Genomic DNA, 18,453 nt, shown 5'->3' with positions numbered 1-18,453 from the left:
TTGTCCTTCTCAAGCTGTCGCATTAGAAGTCACACCCACACTAGGGTTCCCTTTTCTCCACAACATTGCCAACACTTGTCGTAATGAATCTGCATGCATATATGCATAACCAGTGGACAGGACAATGGAGTGGTGAGGGGCTGGGGTGAGGGGGGGAGGACTGGAGCGGGCTGGAGGAGGTTAATGGGGGGAAAAGGAGGAACTATGTAATATGTTCAACAATAAAGAAACAAAAACAAAAAACACACAAATGAATTAACATTAAAAATAAATAAGTATGTTCCATTTTTGCTTTTAAATGAAGAAACAAAAGATGGAAATTAAAAAAAAAGAAGTCACACATGCCCATCTGATATTAAATTTTAACACGTGATGGAGTTGTCTGATTTCACTACTGTGTAGTTACTATTTTCCGCTTACAATAAGCAATTTCTAGAGAGCAACATTAAAATCATTAATGTGTAAATATTCTGCTCTTCATCAAAATTTCTCCCTAGATTTAGTATCTGATGATTCTTGTCTGATCCAAGTTTTTACTAAAACAGATGCAGAATGCCGATTTCCCAAATCTAACAGCCACTCCGCAGTTACCGGCTGGCACTCAACCGACGATAACAAGCAAAGAGCCCTCCTTTCCTCCAATTAAAATTGTTTGGACTCCTGAATTACTTCTTTTTTGATGGTTTGTAATTCACTACTGCACTTAATTATCTTGGTCTCAAGTACTTCCAGATTTGGCCAATGGGAGCCCCTCCAAGCTGGTTTCTTGTGACATGCTCCCTGCACTGTGAAGACTTCCTTATTTTCTGGTATAACATGTTCCAGGCTCATCTTGTACGTACCCTCCCCTAGACCTGAAATCAGGCATTTTCCAAGGGTTCCATTCAGTGGGGACTGGAATCTGGGCACTTGGTTATGCTATTGGAATATTTGCTTCTTGGCTCCTTAGTTGACAGAACTATGGACACACACACACACCTGCACACAAATATTATCTACATACATACATATACTCATGCGCACATATACATTCATATATGCACATATACATATATTTTAGAAACTATGCACTCACAACAATACCTCCAATTCTAGTCCATTCCACAAAATTCTTTCTTGACCTCCATCATGCTATTTTCTATGTCTTTGCTTTTTCATTGAGATTCTGGACTTCAACAATGATCAACCCATGTTCTGAAACCTATAATACATCTTAAAATTGTTTCAGAACTGTTTTGACCATACCCCTAAAACAAACACCCTTAAAATAGTTGAAGATTTGTTTGCAATTCTTTTCCAACTCAATCCTAGCCTGTCAAACATTGAACACAAATACTGAGGTCATGATTATATACCCTGCAGCCACTTACGTAGCTTGGGGATTGGTTGCCAAAGGTTGGCTTAAATTCCCCTGAGGAACTATGCATGTGCACTATACAAACCGTGCTTCTACAGCCTTGACATCTGAGTGTCAGCTTGCCTCTGTACTATATTTTTGGTTTATACTTTCTTTCCTTTAGTTTCTTGAAAATGTTGCTCTACTATTGCTTTACATGTTCTTTTGAGAAGGTTGATGCTGGCCTTTGTAAGCTATTTGATCTTTTCACTTGGAGGCACTCTTTTTTGAAAGTCTCATAGTTTTACTTTATGTTCTAGAGCTGATCTTTCCAGGCCCCAATACCCAATAACATTCAGGTCTTCCTTTATGTCTGGAAAGTTTTTTTGGATTATGGTTCTAAATAGTAGTGCTGTCCAGTTGCTTTTATTGACTTCAAGAAACTCTTTTATTTATTTCATTCTAATTTCCCTGCTTATTTTTCTAGTTTTCTTCCATGCCTTTTCATTTGAATACTAGTACATTCTTCCGAGGGCAACTTGTAATTTAGTTTTCTTTTCTAATATGATTTTGTGTTTTCCTAATTTTTTTTTCTTTCCTAAGTTTTATCAACTCTCATTTCATTTCTTCAAGGGTTGTTTTTGTTTTGTTCAATTTCTAGTCTTAGTTTTTAAATTTCTGATTCTTAATGCCAAATGCTTGCTTGAGGATACTTGAGTTTGGAGTGCTGTAGTACAGTTTTGGTTGGCCTTGTGCTTGGAATGTTCTGAAGAGGAACACATTTAATTAATGGTCTGAGGAATGCTTTACTTCATATTGCCTGATTTTTACCATTGTTTTGTAATCTTGGGGACAGATTTATTTCCCTAGTCCACTTCTTGCATAGAAAGAGTTCCCGGTTCAACAGCACCCTCTTCTGTGCAATTTCCTCTATGGATCATGTTGTGGATGGTTGTGGAGCGGGTAGATGGAGGAGGTCTGACAAGTCTTATTTTCCTTCATTTATGCCAGATCCTTATTTCTCCCCCTTACATAGGCCCCTCCTTTTTTAATTTTCATAAAAGTTTATTTGAGTCAAACTGATGACATTGTTGAGAAGAGAGATCTCTGGAGAATTTCTCTCTCTCTCTCTCTCTCTCTCTCTCTCTCTCTCTCTCTCTCTCACACACACACACACACACACATACACACACACATTTTTAAAAGAATCTCTTTACTTTCTGTGTTTCCAGTCCTTTCCCCCCTTGATTCAAGTTCACACAGTACTGGAGAGGGGTATTCGATGTCCTCCTCTCTCTTCCTTGCCTCGTCTCCCAGGGGTACCACCCCTTCTCTGCTTATGATTCTCCCTGAGAAGCCAAGACTCGTGAGGCTGACACTTCAGGTTACACACACTTTCTCGAGTCCTGAGAACCACGGAGTCGTGGCCTAGCTCAGGACTTTGGCATCGATTGCTCCGTTTTCTCTTTCTGGGGGTGACTATTTGTACTTTGAGTTGCTCTGTTTCCCAGCTCTTTTCTAGCATCTGAAGCCCCACCTGCTCTGCTCTTTGAGTTCCAGGTTCTAGTGGCCAGCGAGCTGCAAAGCTTTGTCTGGTTGTTTAAAGCACATTTTTATATGTGCCTGCAGGCTGGTGCTCTCTGTCACACAGTCCTATTGAAGGTATGGGTCCTGGCTGATTTAATTTACACTAGTGGCTTTATGTTTTCCAGGGGGATGATGTTGGGGAGATTCAAAGCCAGGTGATGCCACTGATCTCTACCAATGTTCTCTTAAATTTCTACTCTGATTATTTTACTTGTTTGTTATCTGTATATCTGTTTTATGATAATGTCATTGTATCTGTTTTGTTGTAAGCTTCCTAAAATTCTTTGAAAAATGATAAAGTGAAAATAAATTTTTACTTTTTAAAAAAGATTTTATTGATTGATTTGAGAGAGAGAGAAACACTGATTTGTTGTTCCACTTATTTGTGCATTCATTGGTTACTTCTTATATGAGCCCTGACCAGGGATTGAACCTAAAACCTTGGTGTATTGGAATAATGCTCTAACCAACTAAGCTACCCGGTCAGGGCCTAAATTTTTACCTTTTATTACTAAAAAAATAAATGTAAAAAATGCTCTGTCTTGCAGGGTTATTTAATTTATTGATTGTCTCTTTTTATCTTTAATAATATGAGGTATGAGTAACAGATGAAAAGGGAAAAATATAAGAGAAAGAAAAGAATGGAAAAGCAATGAGAATGATCATTTCAGCCCATGGATATCTGGTTTTGAAAGTAATTTGAAATAAGTTTTATCATTTTTTTGAGCAGTAGCAACAGTCCTTCAGGATAGGTACAGTCTCTGTTGCTCACATCCATCAACTCTAGGATGTTACACAGCATCATTGCTTTACAACTATACCTCCTATCTTTACACACACATACACACACACAAAACACATATAGACAATACATGCACTTACTTGTTTCACATTTTGGAGTTCTTCTGTCAATTGTTTCCTTTGTCTTTCTGATTCAAATAATTTTTCCTATATTTAAAAACCACTAAATTAATAATTTGTTATAAATATATGAATGGGTATCATTCTTAGGACTTTGTTTTAAAATTTATAAATTCCCCAAATAGCCACTGCTACTATCTGAAAATGTAATTCCATCACTTTTCTGGCTATACACACACACACACACATACTAGAGGCCCAATGCATGAAATTCATGCAAGAGTAGGCCTTCCTTCCCCTGGTTGCCGGCACCAGCTTGCCTCTGGCATCCGGGACCCGGGCTTCCCTTCGACCCAGCTTCATCCAGAAGGACATCCAGTCTAATTAGCATATTACCCTTTTATTATTATAAATACCATATGAAAGTAATTAGTTATTTACAGCAGAATTGTGATGAAAATGTATTTTCTCTTTAGACATTTTGTAAAGTCTCAGAATCTGAGGTCCAAAGTCAGTCAAGTTCAAAATATGTAAATATTAACTAAATTTTGGGTAATAACTATCATTGTCAAAGTGCTTCCAAATTGAAGAGCATTATTATAATTCAGAAGTCTCTCTTACTATATTAAAGAGGACATGAAACTGAGTTGAATATCATTTTTCTAATTTAGCTTATTCTTGGAAGATCATCCATAAAAATTAAGATACGACTGGTGTAACCAAAATATGAAATGGTAGTTCTTAAAACAGAATATTATGCATGCCACCAAATATTATCATCTTTGAACTTAAAATTGAGCATATACCTTAAAATGTTCACTTTTAAGCATATCATAAATAAGTCCACATTTTATTGATCAAATCAGATATACTAAGAATAATTTAGGAACCATTTTACTATAAACTTGAACAGGAATTGCTTGGAGATTAAATTGAGTAGTAAATACTCATGGCAACACTGCAATGTCTGTAAGAAATGATCTGCTTGGTGGAATATTTCAGCTCATCCTCGTCTAAGAGATAAAGTGAAGGTATATGGAGATGAATATACTATAGCAATCTTATGCATCTGCCACAGACCAGGAGCCAGGAGACTGCTGGCTGCCATGCCTTTATGCTCTGGCAAGTCACCTTCACTCTTTCTGTCCTAGTTTTTTGCATCTGTAAATGGAAAACATAGCTATTTCCATTCAGCTTTGTAAAGCAGTACCAATGTGAACTCTGCAGAAAGGCTTTAAGTTAAATAAAGCCACAGCACTTCAAAAAATCATTCTCACGCCCTGACCGGTTTGGCTCAGTGGATAGAGTGTCGGCCTGCGGACTCAGGGGTCCCAGGTTCGATTCCGGTCAAGGGCATGTACCTTGGTTGCCGGCACATACCCAGTGGGGAGTGTGCAGGAGGCAGCTTATCGATGTTTCTCTCTCGTCGATGTTTCTGACTCTCTGTCCCTCTCCCTTCCTCTCTGTAAAAAATCAATTAAAAATATTTTAAAAAGTCATTCTCACAAAATAAAATTAGACATTAGCATCAAATTATCTTGGTTTCATTTTTGTTTGTACCTTAAATCAGACATAAAGATTAGAGATGTCACAGGATAATGAGAAGCAATGAGAGACTACTCACACACTCTATGAACTTCATTTAACAATGTCTATTTCTTTGTGTGTGTATAATTTAAGTAGAATAACTAAGTACAAACAATATTTTATCGCAAATAAAAATATTTATTGCTGTATATACTCTTTTTATATAGCTAAACAAGTGGTTCTCAGCCAATAGATAGGTTTTGAGGTAAAGGAAATTTCACACTAGGATATGTTCAGTTATATTTCATAAAGCTTAAATATGAATTCTGATTTACTGAACAGCTCCTCAGAGGAGCTTGTTTAAATGTTACATAAGTATAGTTTTAAATTACAATTCTAATAATAAGGTTGATAGTCACTGAATGTATCACTAAATTTAGCAATGATAAACATTAAGGGAATGAAGAAGATCTGAGAGCCTCTGGAAATTCTGATGAACCATAAATTTAATGGTATCTACAGAGACAAACTTTATAAAAATGTTATTTTACCAAGGTAACCAATAGTGGAGATATTTTCTACAAGGATGTAAAAGAACTATTGTCAATCTATTTTTAAAACTAAATGTATTTTTAAAACTAAATTTATACCAGAAAATGTGGAAAGACAATGGTTTTAAGTTATAATAAAAAGTATAGAAAATACTTCTTTAGTAATGCTCACATACATTTGGAAGAAACATGAATTGCTAAAGCCATTTGATAGAGAATTTGGTAACACACATAAAATTTTAATATGTCTGTATCCCTTGAGAAGACAATTTCACTTTCAGTAATTTATTCCATTTGTACTTTTACAACTGCAAAATCATGCAAAGATATATCTATAATGCGATTTATGATGGAATTAATTTTAATAATGGAAAACTTAAAATAGCCTAACTATTCATCATTAAGAAACTGGCTAAATAACATAAGACAGAACCATGTGATGATAGGAGAGCTATTAAAAAGAATTTGGCATATCTGTGTACTAGTATCTTAACTACAAAAGTAGCCCAACACATGTTGACAAAGAGAATAAAGCAGGCAAGTTGTAAAAGAGTGTACCTTGTATTAAATGATTTTGTAAAAGTTAAAAATATATTAATATACTTATATAACATATATTTATATATTTTATGTATAGTTAATATATTTTTATATAAGGCATTCCCCAAAATGTATACATATACCTTTTTGACAGCTCAATTGATAGTCCCTTCTTTTCAGATTTAACCCATTGGAATTAATAATTATTAGTATTCAAAGTGTGTATACTTTTTTGGGGATACCTGAACATACATTCATTTTTTAGAAATACAAATGGCTATCTAGAGGAAGTCTACAAAAGGATAAATAAGATATGTTTGACAATGGCTTCCTCTAGAGATTGAAATTTAGAAATTAAGGTAGCAAGGGAATTTCTTTCTTTTTATGAGTTTAATGATTTTGCTTTAATAAAAATTAAATAAATAATAGAGGTTCACTTATTTAAGGCAATACTTTAAAATAATACTAAAATATATAGCTATGTTTACTTAATAGTAAATCAAGGAGTTATGTTGCTTTTCTTGAAGATTTAAAAACATTAATGGCTTACTATAAAAATAAGGATATAACTGAAACTTAATATTCTACTAAACACAGAATGAAAACATATAAAGAGAATCAAAATCTTAATGTATATTTGGGATATATTATATGGTTTTTCTTTCCTCAAATCATTTTGCCTTTATTCCAAATTATGTTAGCATACCAAGGTATCCCAGAGGCATGCCTAGGAACAGGGGAGAAAATGTTTTTCCCAATGAACATCTGAGGACCCAAAATTGTCATGGCATGTTTTGTGGGCTCCTCATCCTTGCCACCAATGTGAGAAAAAATAAAAAGGGTGAGAAGTAGCCAAATCAAAAGTTACAAGTAAAAACCACTGTTCACACTGAATCTTACGTATACTGTAAAATATAAATGAGAAGTCTGTGTGAACTAAAAGATTAACTCTCTAAGGATCAACTGAAGAAATAAATAGCAATTATGACATTAATATTCAATACTGACCAAAATTGACATTAAGCTATTTCATATTAACATTCATTAATTAAAAATAAAACTAAGCCCCAATACTTCAGAATTCAACACAAGATAATTTCCTTTTTCTTTTTTTCTAGAGAAAATGTAAGAAAGCTAAATTGGAGATTACCTTAAGTGCACTCACTTCTTCTAAGGCATCATTTCTTTCACGCTTAAGCCTTTCCACATCATTTGCTTCTAAGGAATCACAGGCAATAAACTGTCAACATTAAAATACAAGAGAAAATTATATGTTACATGCTGATTATGAGAACTAACACAGAAATCCTTTTTGACAAGGCTTAGGAGTCATTTGATCGGGTAAAAGAGAATGTTAACGTAATCTAGGGTAACTTCACCCATTTATACTTAATCTTATATTGTTGTTATAACAGAATTTAGATGATGATCAGATATACACACTCTGTTGTCATCTTTATGATTCTTATTTAACGATATAATTTTCCTTAAAAATCCAAATTCCAAGAGTGTGTTTATTTTTTAAAAATATATTTTATTGATTTTTTTACAGAGAGGAAGGGAGAGGGACAGAGAGTAGAAACATGGATCAGCTGCCTCCTGCACACCCCCTACTGAGAATGTGCTGGCAACCAAGGTACATGCCCTTGACTGGAATGGAACCTGGGACCCTTCAGTCTGCAGGCCAACGCTCTATCCACTGAGCCAAACCAGTTACGGTTCAAGAGTGTGTTTATAATATTAAAACAACTTCATGAGCTATCAACATAAAACTATTCCCTAAAGACATCCACTCCAACCAAGCACATAGTCTCCAAGGCTAACAAGATACTAGGCATTATAAACCAAGATTGTTTATCTAAACCCAGTAAAGTACATTAATTGAGCTTGTGTCTTGCTTTAATTAAACACAATGTAACATAACAGTCAAGTGGCTTAAAAAGATTTCTGCACAGAAACTGTGTATTGAAGATAATATTAATAATTCATGCACAAGTGAATAACAACAAAAAAAATAGCAAAGCTGACAATCTCTCTTACAGATAATTGCAAGGTAGAAAACAAGGACAATCTTAGAGAAATATAAGACTTGGAAAAATTAACTTTCCTGCCATGTTCCAATAGCCTTTATATGCTAATAAGCATTTTGAACATCCCAAAAGGAAATATAATTTAATAAATCGTTGCATTTCCTCAAGTTATCTGACCATACTACACCCGCCTCCTCTATTTACTTATTATTCTATATTTGGACTCTTCTTTGTCCCCTACCTAGACTATCTACCACCAGTTTCATCCTCTTCTGAGATAACCAACACGATTATAAGATCACTATTTCTAAATATTACTTTGGTGATGTCTCTGTTCTCCCTAATGGTTCCTGACTATTAGTAAAGTGCACACTTCTAATGTAATATTTACCCTTTCAGGCCTAACTTCCTTTACTGTCCTGCATGTACTAGAATGTCTTTTTAAAAAGTAAATCATTCTCTGCTTACCATCACATTATACATATATATTTGTTGTTGTTCATGCAGGTACTCTACACTTCTCTGTTTACCTCTTGAGCAGATAAAATCCTATTTATCATTCAAAACTCACTCAAATGCCAACTCTGTCATGAATCTTCTCTGAATGTTCGAAGCTCTTTTATTATTATGGCCTTATCACATAAAGCATTTTTAAAATGTTTTTCTAATTGATTTTTTTAGAGAGAAAAAAAATCAACGTAAGAGAGAAACATGGATTGGCTGCCTCCTGCATGCCCCCTACTGGGATCAAGCCCAAAACCTGGGCATGTGCCGTGACCTGGAATCGAACCAGTGACCTTTTGGTGCATGGGACTACACTCAACCAACTGAACCACACTGGTCAGGGCTCACACAATGCATTTTTTATTTTTATTATTTATTTATCCTCACCAGAGGATATTTTTCCATTAATTTTTTTAGAGAAAGCAGCAGGGAGAGACAGAGAAAGAAACATCAATGTGAGAGAGACACATGGATTGGTTGCCTCCTATATGCCCCCTGATGAGGGCTGGGGATTGAGCCTGCAACCAAGGTACATGCCCTTGACCGGAATCAAACCTGGACCCTTCAGTCCACAGGCCAACACTTTATCCACTGCTCCAAACTGGCTAGGGCACAATGCATTTTTAAACAATAATTATTTGTATACATAAATTTCCTTACACTATACCTTAATTTCTTGAGGGATAGGCTGGAGTTTTACTTGTCTTTTTTTCCCTTCTAATTATAGTTTACATTCAATATTATTTTGTATTAGTTTCATGTGTACAACATAGTGGTTAGAGTGAGTGTTACTTATCTTAGTAACATGCACTAAAACACCTAACACAATGCCATACACATTGTACTTGTTCAATACATATTTACTATTTTACAGATGAGTGTAGTAAAGTGGCTATGAAGTATTTATGCTACACATAGTGAGAATATCATTTATATCATGAGCCAGTTCACCTTGGTATTTTCCATTCTATTCTATTTCACTTGTTGAAATGGTGGTTGCAATCCACTAAACTGATTTAGCAAGAAGCTAAATTTTGAAACTTCTACATTAGGGAATTTAGCATATTCTCTCTGTGATTTAAAGATAATCTGTTTATGGTACTTAATGAATGTGGTAAACCCATTATATTAAGGGGAGCTAGGATGTTCCAAACTTCCCTTTTCTGTGTGTAACTCTGGACCAGCAGCAGGTGTAGCAATATGTAAATTTTTTTAAATATTTGTTTTCCTTTTTTTTATTAAATCTTTATTGGTCAGATTATTACATTTGTTCCTCTTCCCCCCCCATAACTCCCCTCCATCCAGTTCTCACCCCACCCTCCTCCCTCACTCCCCATCCACTGTCCTCATCCATAGGTGCACGATTTTTGTCCAGTCTCTTCCCGCATCCCCCTCACCCCTTTCCTCCCCCAAGAATAGCCAGTCCACTCCCTTTCTATGCACGATTCTATTATAATCACCAGTTCATTCTGTTCATCAGATTATTCACTTGATTTTCAGATTCACTTGTTGATAGATGTGTATTTGGTGTTCATAATTTGTATCTTTACCTTTTTCTTCTTCTTCCTCTTCTTAAAGGATACCTTTCAGCATTTCATATAATACTGGTTTGGTGGTGGTGAACTCCTTTAGCTTTTCCTTATCTGTGAAGCTCTTTATCTGACCTTCAATTCTGAATGATAGCTTTGCTGGATAAAGTAATCTTGGTTGTAGGTTCTTGGCATTCATCACTTTGAATATTTCTTGCCACTCCCTTCTGGCCTGCAAAGTTTCTGTTGAAAAATCAGCTGACATTTGTATGGGTACTCCCTTGTAGGTAACTGACTTTCTTTCTCTTGCTGCTTTTAAGATTCTCTCTTTGTCTTTTGCTCTTGGCATTTTAATTATGATGTGTCTTGGTGTGGTCCTCTTTGGATTTCTTTTGTTTGGGGTTCTCTGCGCTTCCTGGACTTGTAAGTCCATTTCTTTCACCAGGTGGGGGAAGTTTTCTGTCATTATTTCTTCAAATAGGTTTTCAATATCTTGCTCTCTCTCATCTTCTGGCACCCCTATAATTCTGATGTTGGTACACTTGAAGCTGTCCCAGAGGCTCCTTACACTATCTTCGTATTTTTTAATTCTTTTTTCATTTTGCTTTTCTGGTTGGGTGTTTTTTGCTTCTTCGTATTTCAAATCGTTGACTTTATTCTTGCAATCCTCTAGTCTGCTGTTGGGAGTCTGTATAATATTCTTTATTTCAGTCAGTGTATGCTTAATTTCTAGTTGGTCCTTTATCACAACATCCAGGGTCTCATTAGATTTCTTGTAGATCTCATTAAGTTTATTGGCAGTTTTTACAAAATTCTTGAAAAACCTTAAAAGTGTGGTTTTGAACTCTATATCCAGTAGTTTGCTTTCCTCCATTTCTGTCATTTTTGTCCTTTTTCTTTGTCTCCGCATTTTTTATGCTTCCCTGTGTTGATAAAGTGGTTTTCTGTGCTGAGTGTCCTCTAGGGCCCAGTGGTTCAGCCTCCCCAATTACCTGAGGAGGACACTCTTGGTGCACCCCCTTGTGGGCTTTGTGCACAGTCTTGTTGTAGTTAAGCCTTGATTGTTGTAGTTATCACTGGGAGGAATTGACCTCCAGGCCAATTGGCTGTGAGAATCAGCTGTGTCTGCAGTGGGAGAACTTTTGTGCTGGAGACACCCCTCTGGGGCAAGACTTGCTTCAATGGGGCTTTGGTGCTCACTGAGTCTGTCCCCTGAGTGTGTCCTTTATGGTTCCACGGAACTGCAAACTGGATGGTCCCACTCTGACCTCTGGGTTTCCTGGCTCCTGGATCTCTAGGGAGGTGCTAATCTAGCCTTTGCCTGAGGCTATCCAGCAAAAGCCTCCCTGCAGGGCTTGGGTGGGGTGGGTCCCACGGGATCAACAGGGTGGGGCTAGCAATTATGGCTGCTCTCAGTCCACCCCTCAGAGGCTCTGCTTCTCAGTGTCCCGGTAATCGCTGCAAGCCCCTCGGAGAGAAAGCTGCCCTCGAGTTCCGACAGATGCCAGACAGTCCCGCTTCTCCTGTATGAGTCTGGGTCCCTAGAGACTCACCCAGAACTGGAGCTCAGAGCCTGAGACTCCCTCCTGATTGAAAACGACAACCGCGCCCTCAGCCGCCAGCCCGCTCAGCATGCACCTCCGCACCTTAGTATTTTACTTCCGCACTGTGCCTCCTCTGAGCCTTGCTATGCTTTTCTCTTTCCTTCTAGTTGTAGAATTTCCACTCAGCCAGCCTTCCTGTGGTTCTGGATGATGTCCGTTCCGTCTTTTAGTTGTATTTTTGAAGTGGTTGTTCAAGGCAGCAAACTCTGGTGTTTACCTATGCCGCCATCTTGGTTTTTTCAATATGTAAATTTTTTATATACCAATGATAATTAGAACAACAGTAAGATAATTATATTTTTGGTTCTAAATGCCATATTATTCTCAAACCCAATGTTTTTTGTCAACTAAACAAAAGTAGGACTGACTTATAATGACTCAGCAATTCTTCCTTCCTAAAAGACAGTATCTCAATAAATCTTTTGAGTCAGACAAAATGATAAGCAAAAGAAGCTAGTTCAAAAAGAATACATATTGCATGATTCTACTAATGACGTTCAATAATAGGCGAAAGTAATCTATACTGATAAAAATCAAACGAGTGGTTTGCTCAATTGTCAAAGTGGGAGCCACGGTGGACTGGAAAGTTCGCACGAAGGAGCCTTTTGAGTGGTGATTACACATGAGACACGAACAGAAATTCATCAAGTTGTACAACTGAGAGTTTTGTACTTTACTGTGTGTCCATTATGCACCAGTAAATATTTTAAAGAAATCAATCAAGAAAAAGACAACCCAAAAAATAGACACATGCAAGTAAAGAAAGCAAAAAGCATCCCTAACAGGTGGATTATAAAATCTGATTTTTTTGTATGTGTGTGTGACAAAATAACTGAGGGGGTAACCATAGTGGAATTTCCCCACCTTTACAGACTGTCAGCATCCTAACCACAGATCAATTGATAAACTTCAGACAAGGTGTTCTACTGTTGTTTAACTCAAAAAACAATATACTACAAAATAATGAAATAGTTTTTATTTGTTTCTGCTGAGTTGCTTGACAAGCAATGATTTTTATAGTATTTTTTAAAAATCTTTTTTATTGTTGATAGTATTACAGATATCTCCCATTCCTCCCCCCACCTTTGTTCCCCTCCTCCCAGCCCCTGCCACCTCCCAGATCTTCACTACCCTATTGCCTATGTCCATGGGCTATGCATATAAATGTATAAGTTCTTTGGTTTATCTCTCCTTGTCTCTCCCCCTCCTTCCCCCTCCCCTCACACCCCCTCCCCCCTCCCCCCCCCCAAACACACACACACACACACACACACACAGGTATATCAGTCTATTCAATGCTCCATGCTTTGGGTCTTATTATTGGTCAATTCATTTTGTTCATTAGATTCCACAAATAAGCCAGATCCTGTGGTATTTGTCTTTCTCATATTGGCTTATTTCACTTAGTATAATATTTTCCAGGTCCATCCATGCTGCCCAAAGGATTTTTATAGTATTTTCCAAATTGTGGCACAAACTCATTAGTGAATTGTAAGACCAAAAATTTAATCACATGGAACTGAATATTAAATAAGAATACCTTGATGTAGAAAAGGTAAGTGATGCTTTGAGATGTTTGTTTCAAGTTTACATGTGAGTGTGGTGAAGTAAAATGCATTCTTTTTGTGGATATCTGAGGAAAAAAAACTGAAATGCCAACATTTAATGGGGATATCTTCCATGTGCTGAAAAGTACAATACAACAAAGGAAATCTGTGTGGTTTTTTTTAAATCTTATAAATTAATACAATGACTATGGTCCAACCTTTGATCTGAAGCTACAAACAGTAAATTGCTGGCCTGCAGAAGACCTTGCACAACTACCATGAGCACTTTGCTTTTGCTGTCAAGGTATCACAGACTGAATACATGCTTATCTGCCCTAAAATCATATTGGTAAGAAGGAAGTAAATTACTAATTTGGAGCATGACTATTTCTTTGCAGCTGCTAGGAAAGCTCTGCATGCTCACACGAGTACTCTGAATTCCCCACTTCATGTACGTGCCTTTTCTCAGCAAATGTGGGTTCTGTAGCTTTGAGGACTGTCTGGCAGAAAGAAAACAATGGAGGAGATCAAGACAACATGTTATTTTTAATTTTAAATTAATCTATATTTTGTAAATTTATCCAAGAAGCATGTATTATTTGTATAACTTAGAAAAAAACAGTGAAGCTCTAGCTGGTTTGACTCAGTGGATAGAGCATCGGCCTGCGGACTGAAGGGTCCTGGGTTAGATTCCTGTCAAGGGCACATGCCCAGGTTGTGGGCTCGATCCCCAGTATGGAGCGTGCAGGAGGTAGCCAATCAATGATTCTCTCTCATCACTGATGTTTCTATCTTTCTCTCCCTCTCCTTCCTCTCTGAAATCGATACAAATACTAATATATTTAAAAACAACAACAAAAAACACAATGAAAATGAAAAAAAGCCCACACACATGACCTGTAACATTGAGGACAAGACAGTCAATACAGTTCTGTAGGGAATACTCTACCTGCGAGTCTAATATGCTGGACATTTCACGCGCACCAACATTTACTTCATCCAACTGCAAGCAAAACAAGTTTCGGGCAACCTGGACAAAATCTAAAATGGAACACGTTTCAGTAAGAAACTATTTAACCTCATCTAAATATAGCTCATATAGGAAGTTGAAGCTATGTGTTATAACAAAGTTGCCTTAAAATAGTATTAACTGAAGGGACAGATAAATATAAGTTCAAATAAAAAGAAACTGGCTTTAACTTCCTTTAAGTTTGCTGAAGTTAGTACATCAGTTAAGATAATTATAAAGCAAATGTATATCACTGGCATAACTATTCCTCCAACCCTTACATTATGAGTAGAACCTTTCCTGAAACAGGACAATGTCATGATTTACAGTTTTTCTAGCTGGAAGAACCCGAGGTTTAATAATAATACTATCGGCAGCTAATGTTTACGTAAAGCCTCTCTATGCTGGGCCGGGTGCTTTGCAATTTCACCCTCAGAATTTTACAAGGCAGGTTCTCTTATCCTCTCAATTTTCCAGTCTGGGGCTATGACAAGTGAACTGCTAAAATCCCCGAGGCCACTTGACAAATAAGTAGCAGAACAGGATTCCATCTAAGGTCTGACTCAGAGGCACATCCTCCTGACCGTTACCCAGCACTGCCCGATGCTTCTTTAGACGTGGAGCGTGACCTATTCATCTACCTACCCTCACAGGTCTTTATTTTGTCTACGACATTTTTAGTTTCCAAGCATTCTTTTAATGTTCTCCGATTGTTCCTATTTGACAGTATCCTACTCTTATTTCACAAATTCTTTATCTTTGCTTATCTTTTTAAACATGCTAGTTATGGTTTACCTGAAGTTTTCTTCCGCTCTTGCAATATTTCCCTTTCTCTGAATTCCTTTTCTTTTTCTATTTATCTGATACTGCCAACCAGGAATTCTAGCTGAGATTTTCAGAGTACTGATCGAGGAATTTGAAATAAATGTGGTCTTTTTTTTCCTCTCTCTTTCTAAAGAGGAATTCAATAAAAGTGAGTCACAATGACCCTTTAAGTAATTTTCTGTGATGATATTACAGTGATTTTCAACCTTTTTCATCTCATGGCACACATAAAGTAATTATTAAAATCCTGTAGCACACCAAAAAATATAGTTTTGGCGATCTGACAAAAAAAATAGGTATAATTTTGATTCATTCACACCATCAGCTATTATGTTGGCTGTTGTCATTTTTTAATTTGACAATCTAAGAGAAAAGAGGTCAGGCCCATGACTACATAGACAGGTACTGCATGTTTTCAAAAATGTTTCGGCACACCGGTTGAAAATTGCTGGATTAACACAATGTACCTAATATTACCTCCAAAAGACACTGTCCCCTGTGGGTCTACTGCCACTTGCTGTCTCAGGGCTTGGTGTTGCTCCTTTGTGGGCTGAATACCAAGATAATTTAGAGCCTGGAAAGAAAAGGACTTGTGTGAGGCAATTTTCAAATCTCCAAAGAACAAAACTTTTCATTAGAACTTTATTTCATAGTCCAGGGAAAAGAAAAGAATCAATTCAGGAACAGTGACCAGAATTAGATGTACAAAGAAAGTCTGCTGACTATGGATTAATTTTCTATAAAATCGTAGCTTCCTGATTCCACCACCACCTCACTGCTCCCCCCTCCCAAGGCTAACACTTTAGCTGATCCTAAATTTATAAGCATAGTCCTAGAACCCAAACCCAAACTCTCTACTGGTTTAAAATATGTGATGTGGCAGGAGAAAAATAGCAAGTAAATCCTATGAAATCTAATTTAACATGAATTTCTACAAGTAGCACTCTAAAGCATGGAGATTTTGCTAATATCTTGTAAACTTGAGACCAAAAATAGAGTTGATGAAAACTGGCCTGGCCAGTGTGGCTCAGTGATTGAGCATTGACCTATGGACCAGGAGGTCACGGTTCAATTCTCGGTTAGGGCACATACCACAGGCCGGGGTTGTGGGCTCGATCCCCGTGTGGGGCATGTAGGAGATAGCCGATCAAAGATTCTCTCTCATAACTGATGTTTCTATCTCTCTCTACCTCTCCCTTCCTCTCTGAAATCAATAAAAATACATTTAAAAAAAGTTGATGAAAACTGATTTACATACAAAATATTCTAATTTTTGGCTTCTTTATGAGCAGACTTACATAAATAGTAAACTAAAAAGCTTTCTCTGAAAAGCTTTTCTCTACCTTCTCCTTTTAGCAGCCATAGCTGATTAAAAATTCAGAAACTGTTAGTTGTACTCCAATGTCTATTCTCTCCTTGTTCCTTAGTAACAGAACGACAATATTTAGCTAGAAAGATTGTCATCCAGCTAAAAGATATCCCTGTTTTTTCAGCTTGATGAGGCCATGTGACTATGTGCAGGCCAAGGAGATACAAGGAGAAGTGCTGTAAGGACCTTCTGGGGAGTCTTTCAAAGGTAGTGGTAGGCACTTCCTGTCCCCTTTCCTCCTCTCTTTGGCCTTAAATAAAAGAAACAAAAAGGAAGAGGAATGGAAGGGAGGGAAAGAGGTTGGTTGGTTGCTGAAATTCAAGTGGTCATTCTGGTTCATGAGCAACCTCAATAACGATGGGGGAGCAGAAAGACGATAGTTGGGACATGGGACCCCAACACTGTGGAACCTCCAGGCCAGTCCTGGATTATCTTCTTTCAGGTTTCTTTTAGGTGCGAGAGAAGTAAATTTCTAATGGAGACCACTGTTATTTTAGGTTCTCCAGTTATTTATAGCAAATTCTAACCTTAACTAATGCATAGGGCCCCACTGATGCCCTATTGTTGAATTCTGGCAAGAACATATTCTGTGTCAATCATAACAAGACTAAAATATAGGCAAAGTTTAATATTGGCAATAGTCCTTTATAAATTTCTTCCTCCTTTGGAATCTGTTCATTCATTCATCATTTCATTTACCAAATATTTACTTAGTGCTTACTATTTGTCAGGTAAAGGGACACCCAAACAAGATAGAGCTGCTAGTATGATCTTCAGAGTGAGGATAACATGTAAATAACTGTAATTAGTGCAATATCTAATTTAATAGAAGTGTATACAGGATCTACTATGGCCACAACAAACCGGGTAAATGCATAGGTGGCTGGGCACAGTGAAGGAAGGAGACAGGAGGAAAGAGAACATCTGGAAAGATTCCTTTAAAAGTGATTCTAGGGCTTAGTCTAGCATTATCTGACTACCCTGTCTACACACTTATAAATATTTGCCTTGAATAATATGGAATAATGATTCTTAACTTCTGGTGTTCTTTGCCTCCAGTCATAAAAATATTCCAAATTTTCCAAATAAAAATAAAGGAAAGAGAATAATACAAAGAACACCTATGTATTTGCTAACACTAAGTACTTATTAATATTTGTTTGAAATTTTTATATATATTTTAAATAAATTTATTGGAGTGACCTTGGTTAATAGGGTCATATAGGTTTCAAGTGTACATTTCTATGAAATGCATGTTTTTAAGAAATAAACATTGATGACTTAGTTGAAAGCTTTCTCCATTGTTCTTAAACAGGATACAGCTAAGGTTGGTGTATCCTTCCTGTCCATGATTTGATGCCATTAATTCATGCATCCCCTAATAATATGTACTCTTATGCAATTGAAATTGTTCATGAACAGTACAGTACAAAAGAATAATCTTACCAATATTTTTATTTTTACCTCAGTGTTATGATCTCATAATTGCTCAATATTATTTGCAAAACTAGTTCAATTATTTTAACTTGAAATGGTATCCAACTGTATGAATGTTGTAATTTATCACCCATTCCTTGATTGATGGGCTTTTTGGGAAAAAAAATTTTTTTATTGATTTCAGGGAGAAAGGGAGA

The 18,453-nt window shown here is 36.6% G+C and overlaps 1 protein-coding gene across 2 annotated transcripts in view; it reads right to left on the bottom strand.

Moving 5' to 3' along the window:
- Positions 1 to 18,453, bottom strand: part of STXBP4 (syntaxin binding protein 4) — a 122,667-nt gene that overhangs the window by 77,091 nt on the left and 27,123 nt on the right. The window contains exons 9-12 of one of the 2 annotated variants that reach the window (XM_059669542.1): positions 15,928 to 16,024; positions 14,566 to 14,657; positions 7,553 to 7,642; positions 3,806 to 3,871 (exon numbers count right to left, since the gene is read on the bottom strand). In XM_059669542.1, coding sequence (XP_059525525.1) covers positions 3,806 to 3,871; positions 7,553 to 7,642; positions 14,566 to 14,657; positions 15,928 to 16,024 — 345 coding nt within the window. The remainder of the gene's footprint in view (positions 1 to 3,805; positions 3,872 to 7,552; positions 7,643 to 14,565; positions 14,658 to 15,927; positions 16,025 to 18,453) is intronic. The other variant, XM_059669543.1, reaches the window with a different exon arrangement.

The sequence above is a fragment of the Myotis daubentonii genome, chromosome 16, assembly GCF_963259705.1.
Source record: "Myotis daubentonii chromosome 16, mMyoDau2.1, whole genome shotgun sequence".
In the NCBI taxonomy this organism is placed as follows: domain Eukaryota; kingdom Metazoa; phylum Chordata; class Mammalia; order Chiroptera; family Vespertilionidae; genus Myotis; species Myotis daubentonii.
Note: the sequence above shows the minus strand (reverse complement) of the source record. Positions and strands in the feature narration are given on the sequence as shown.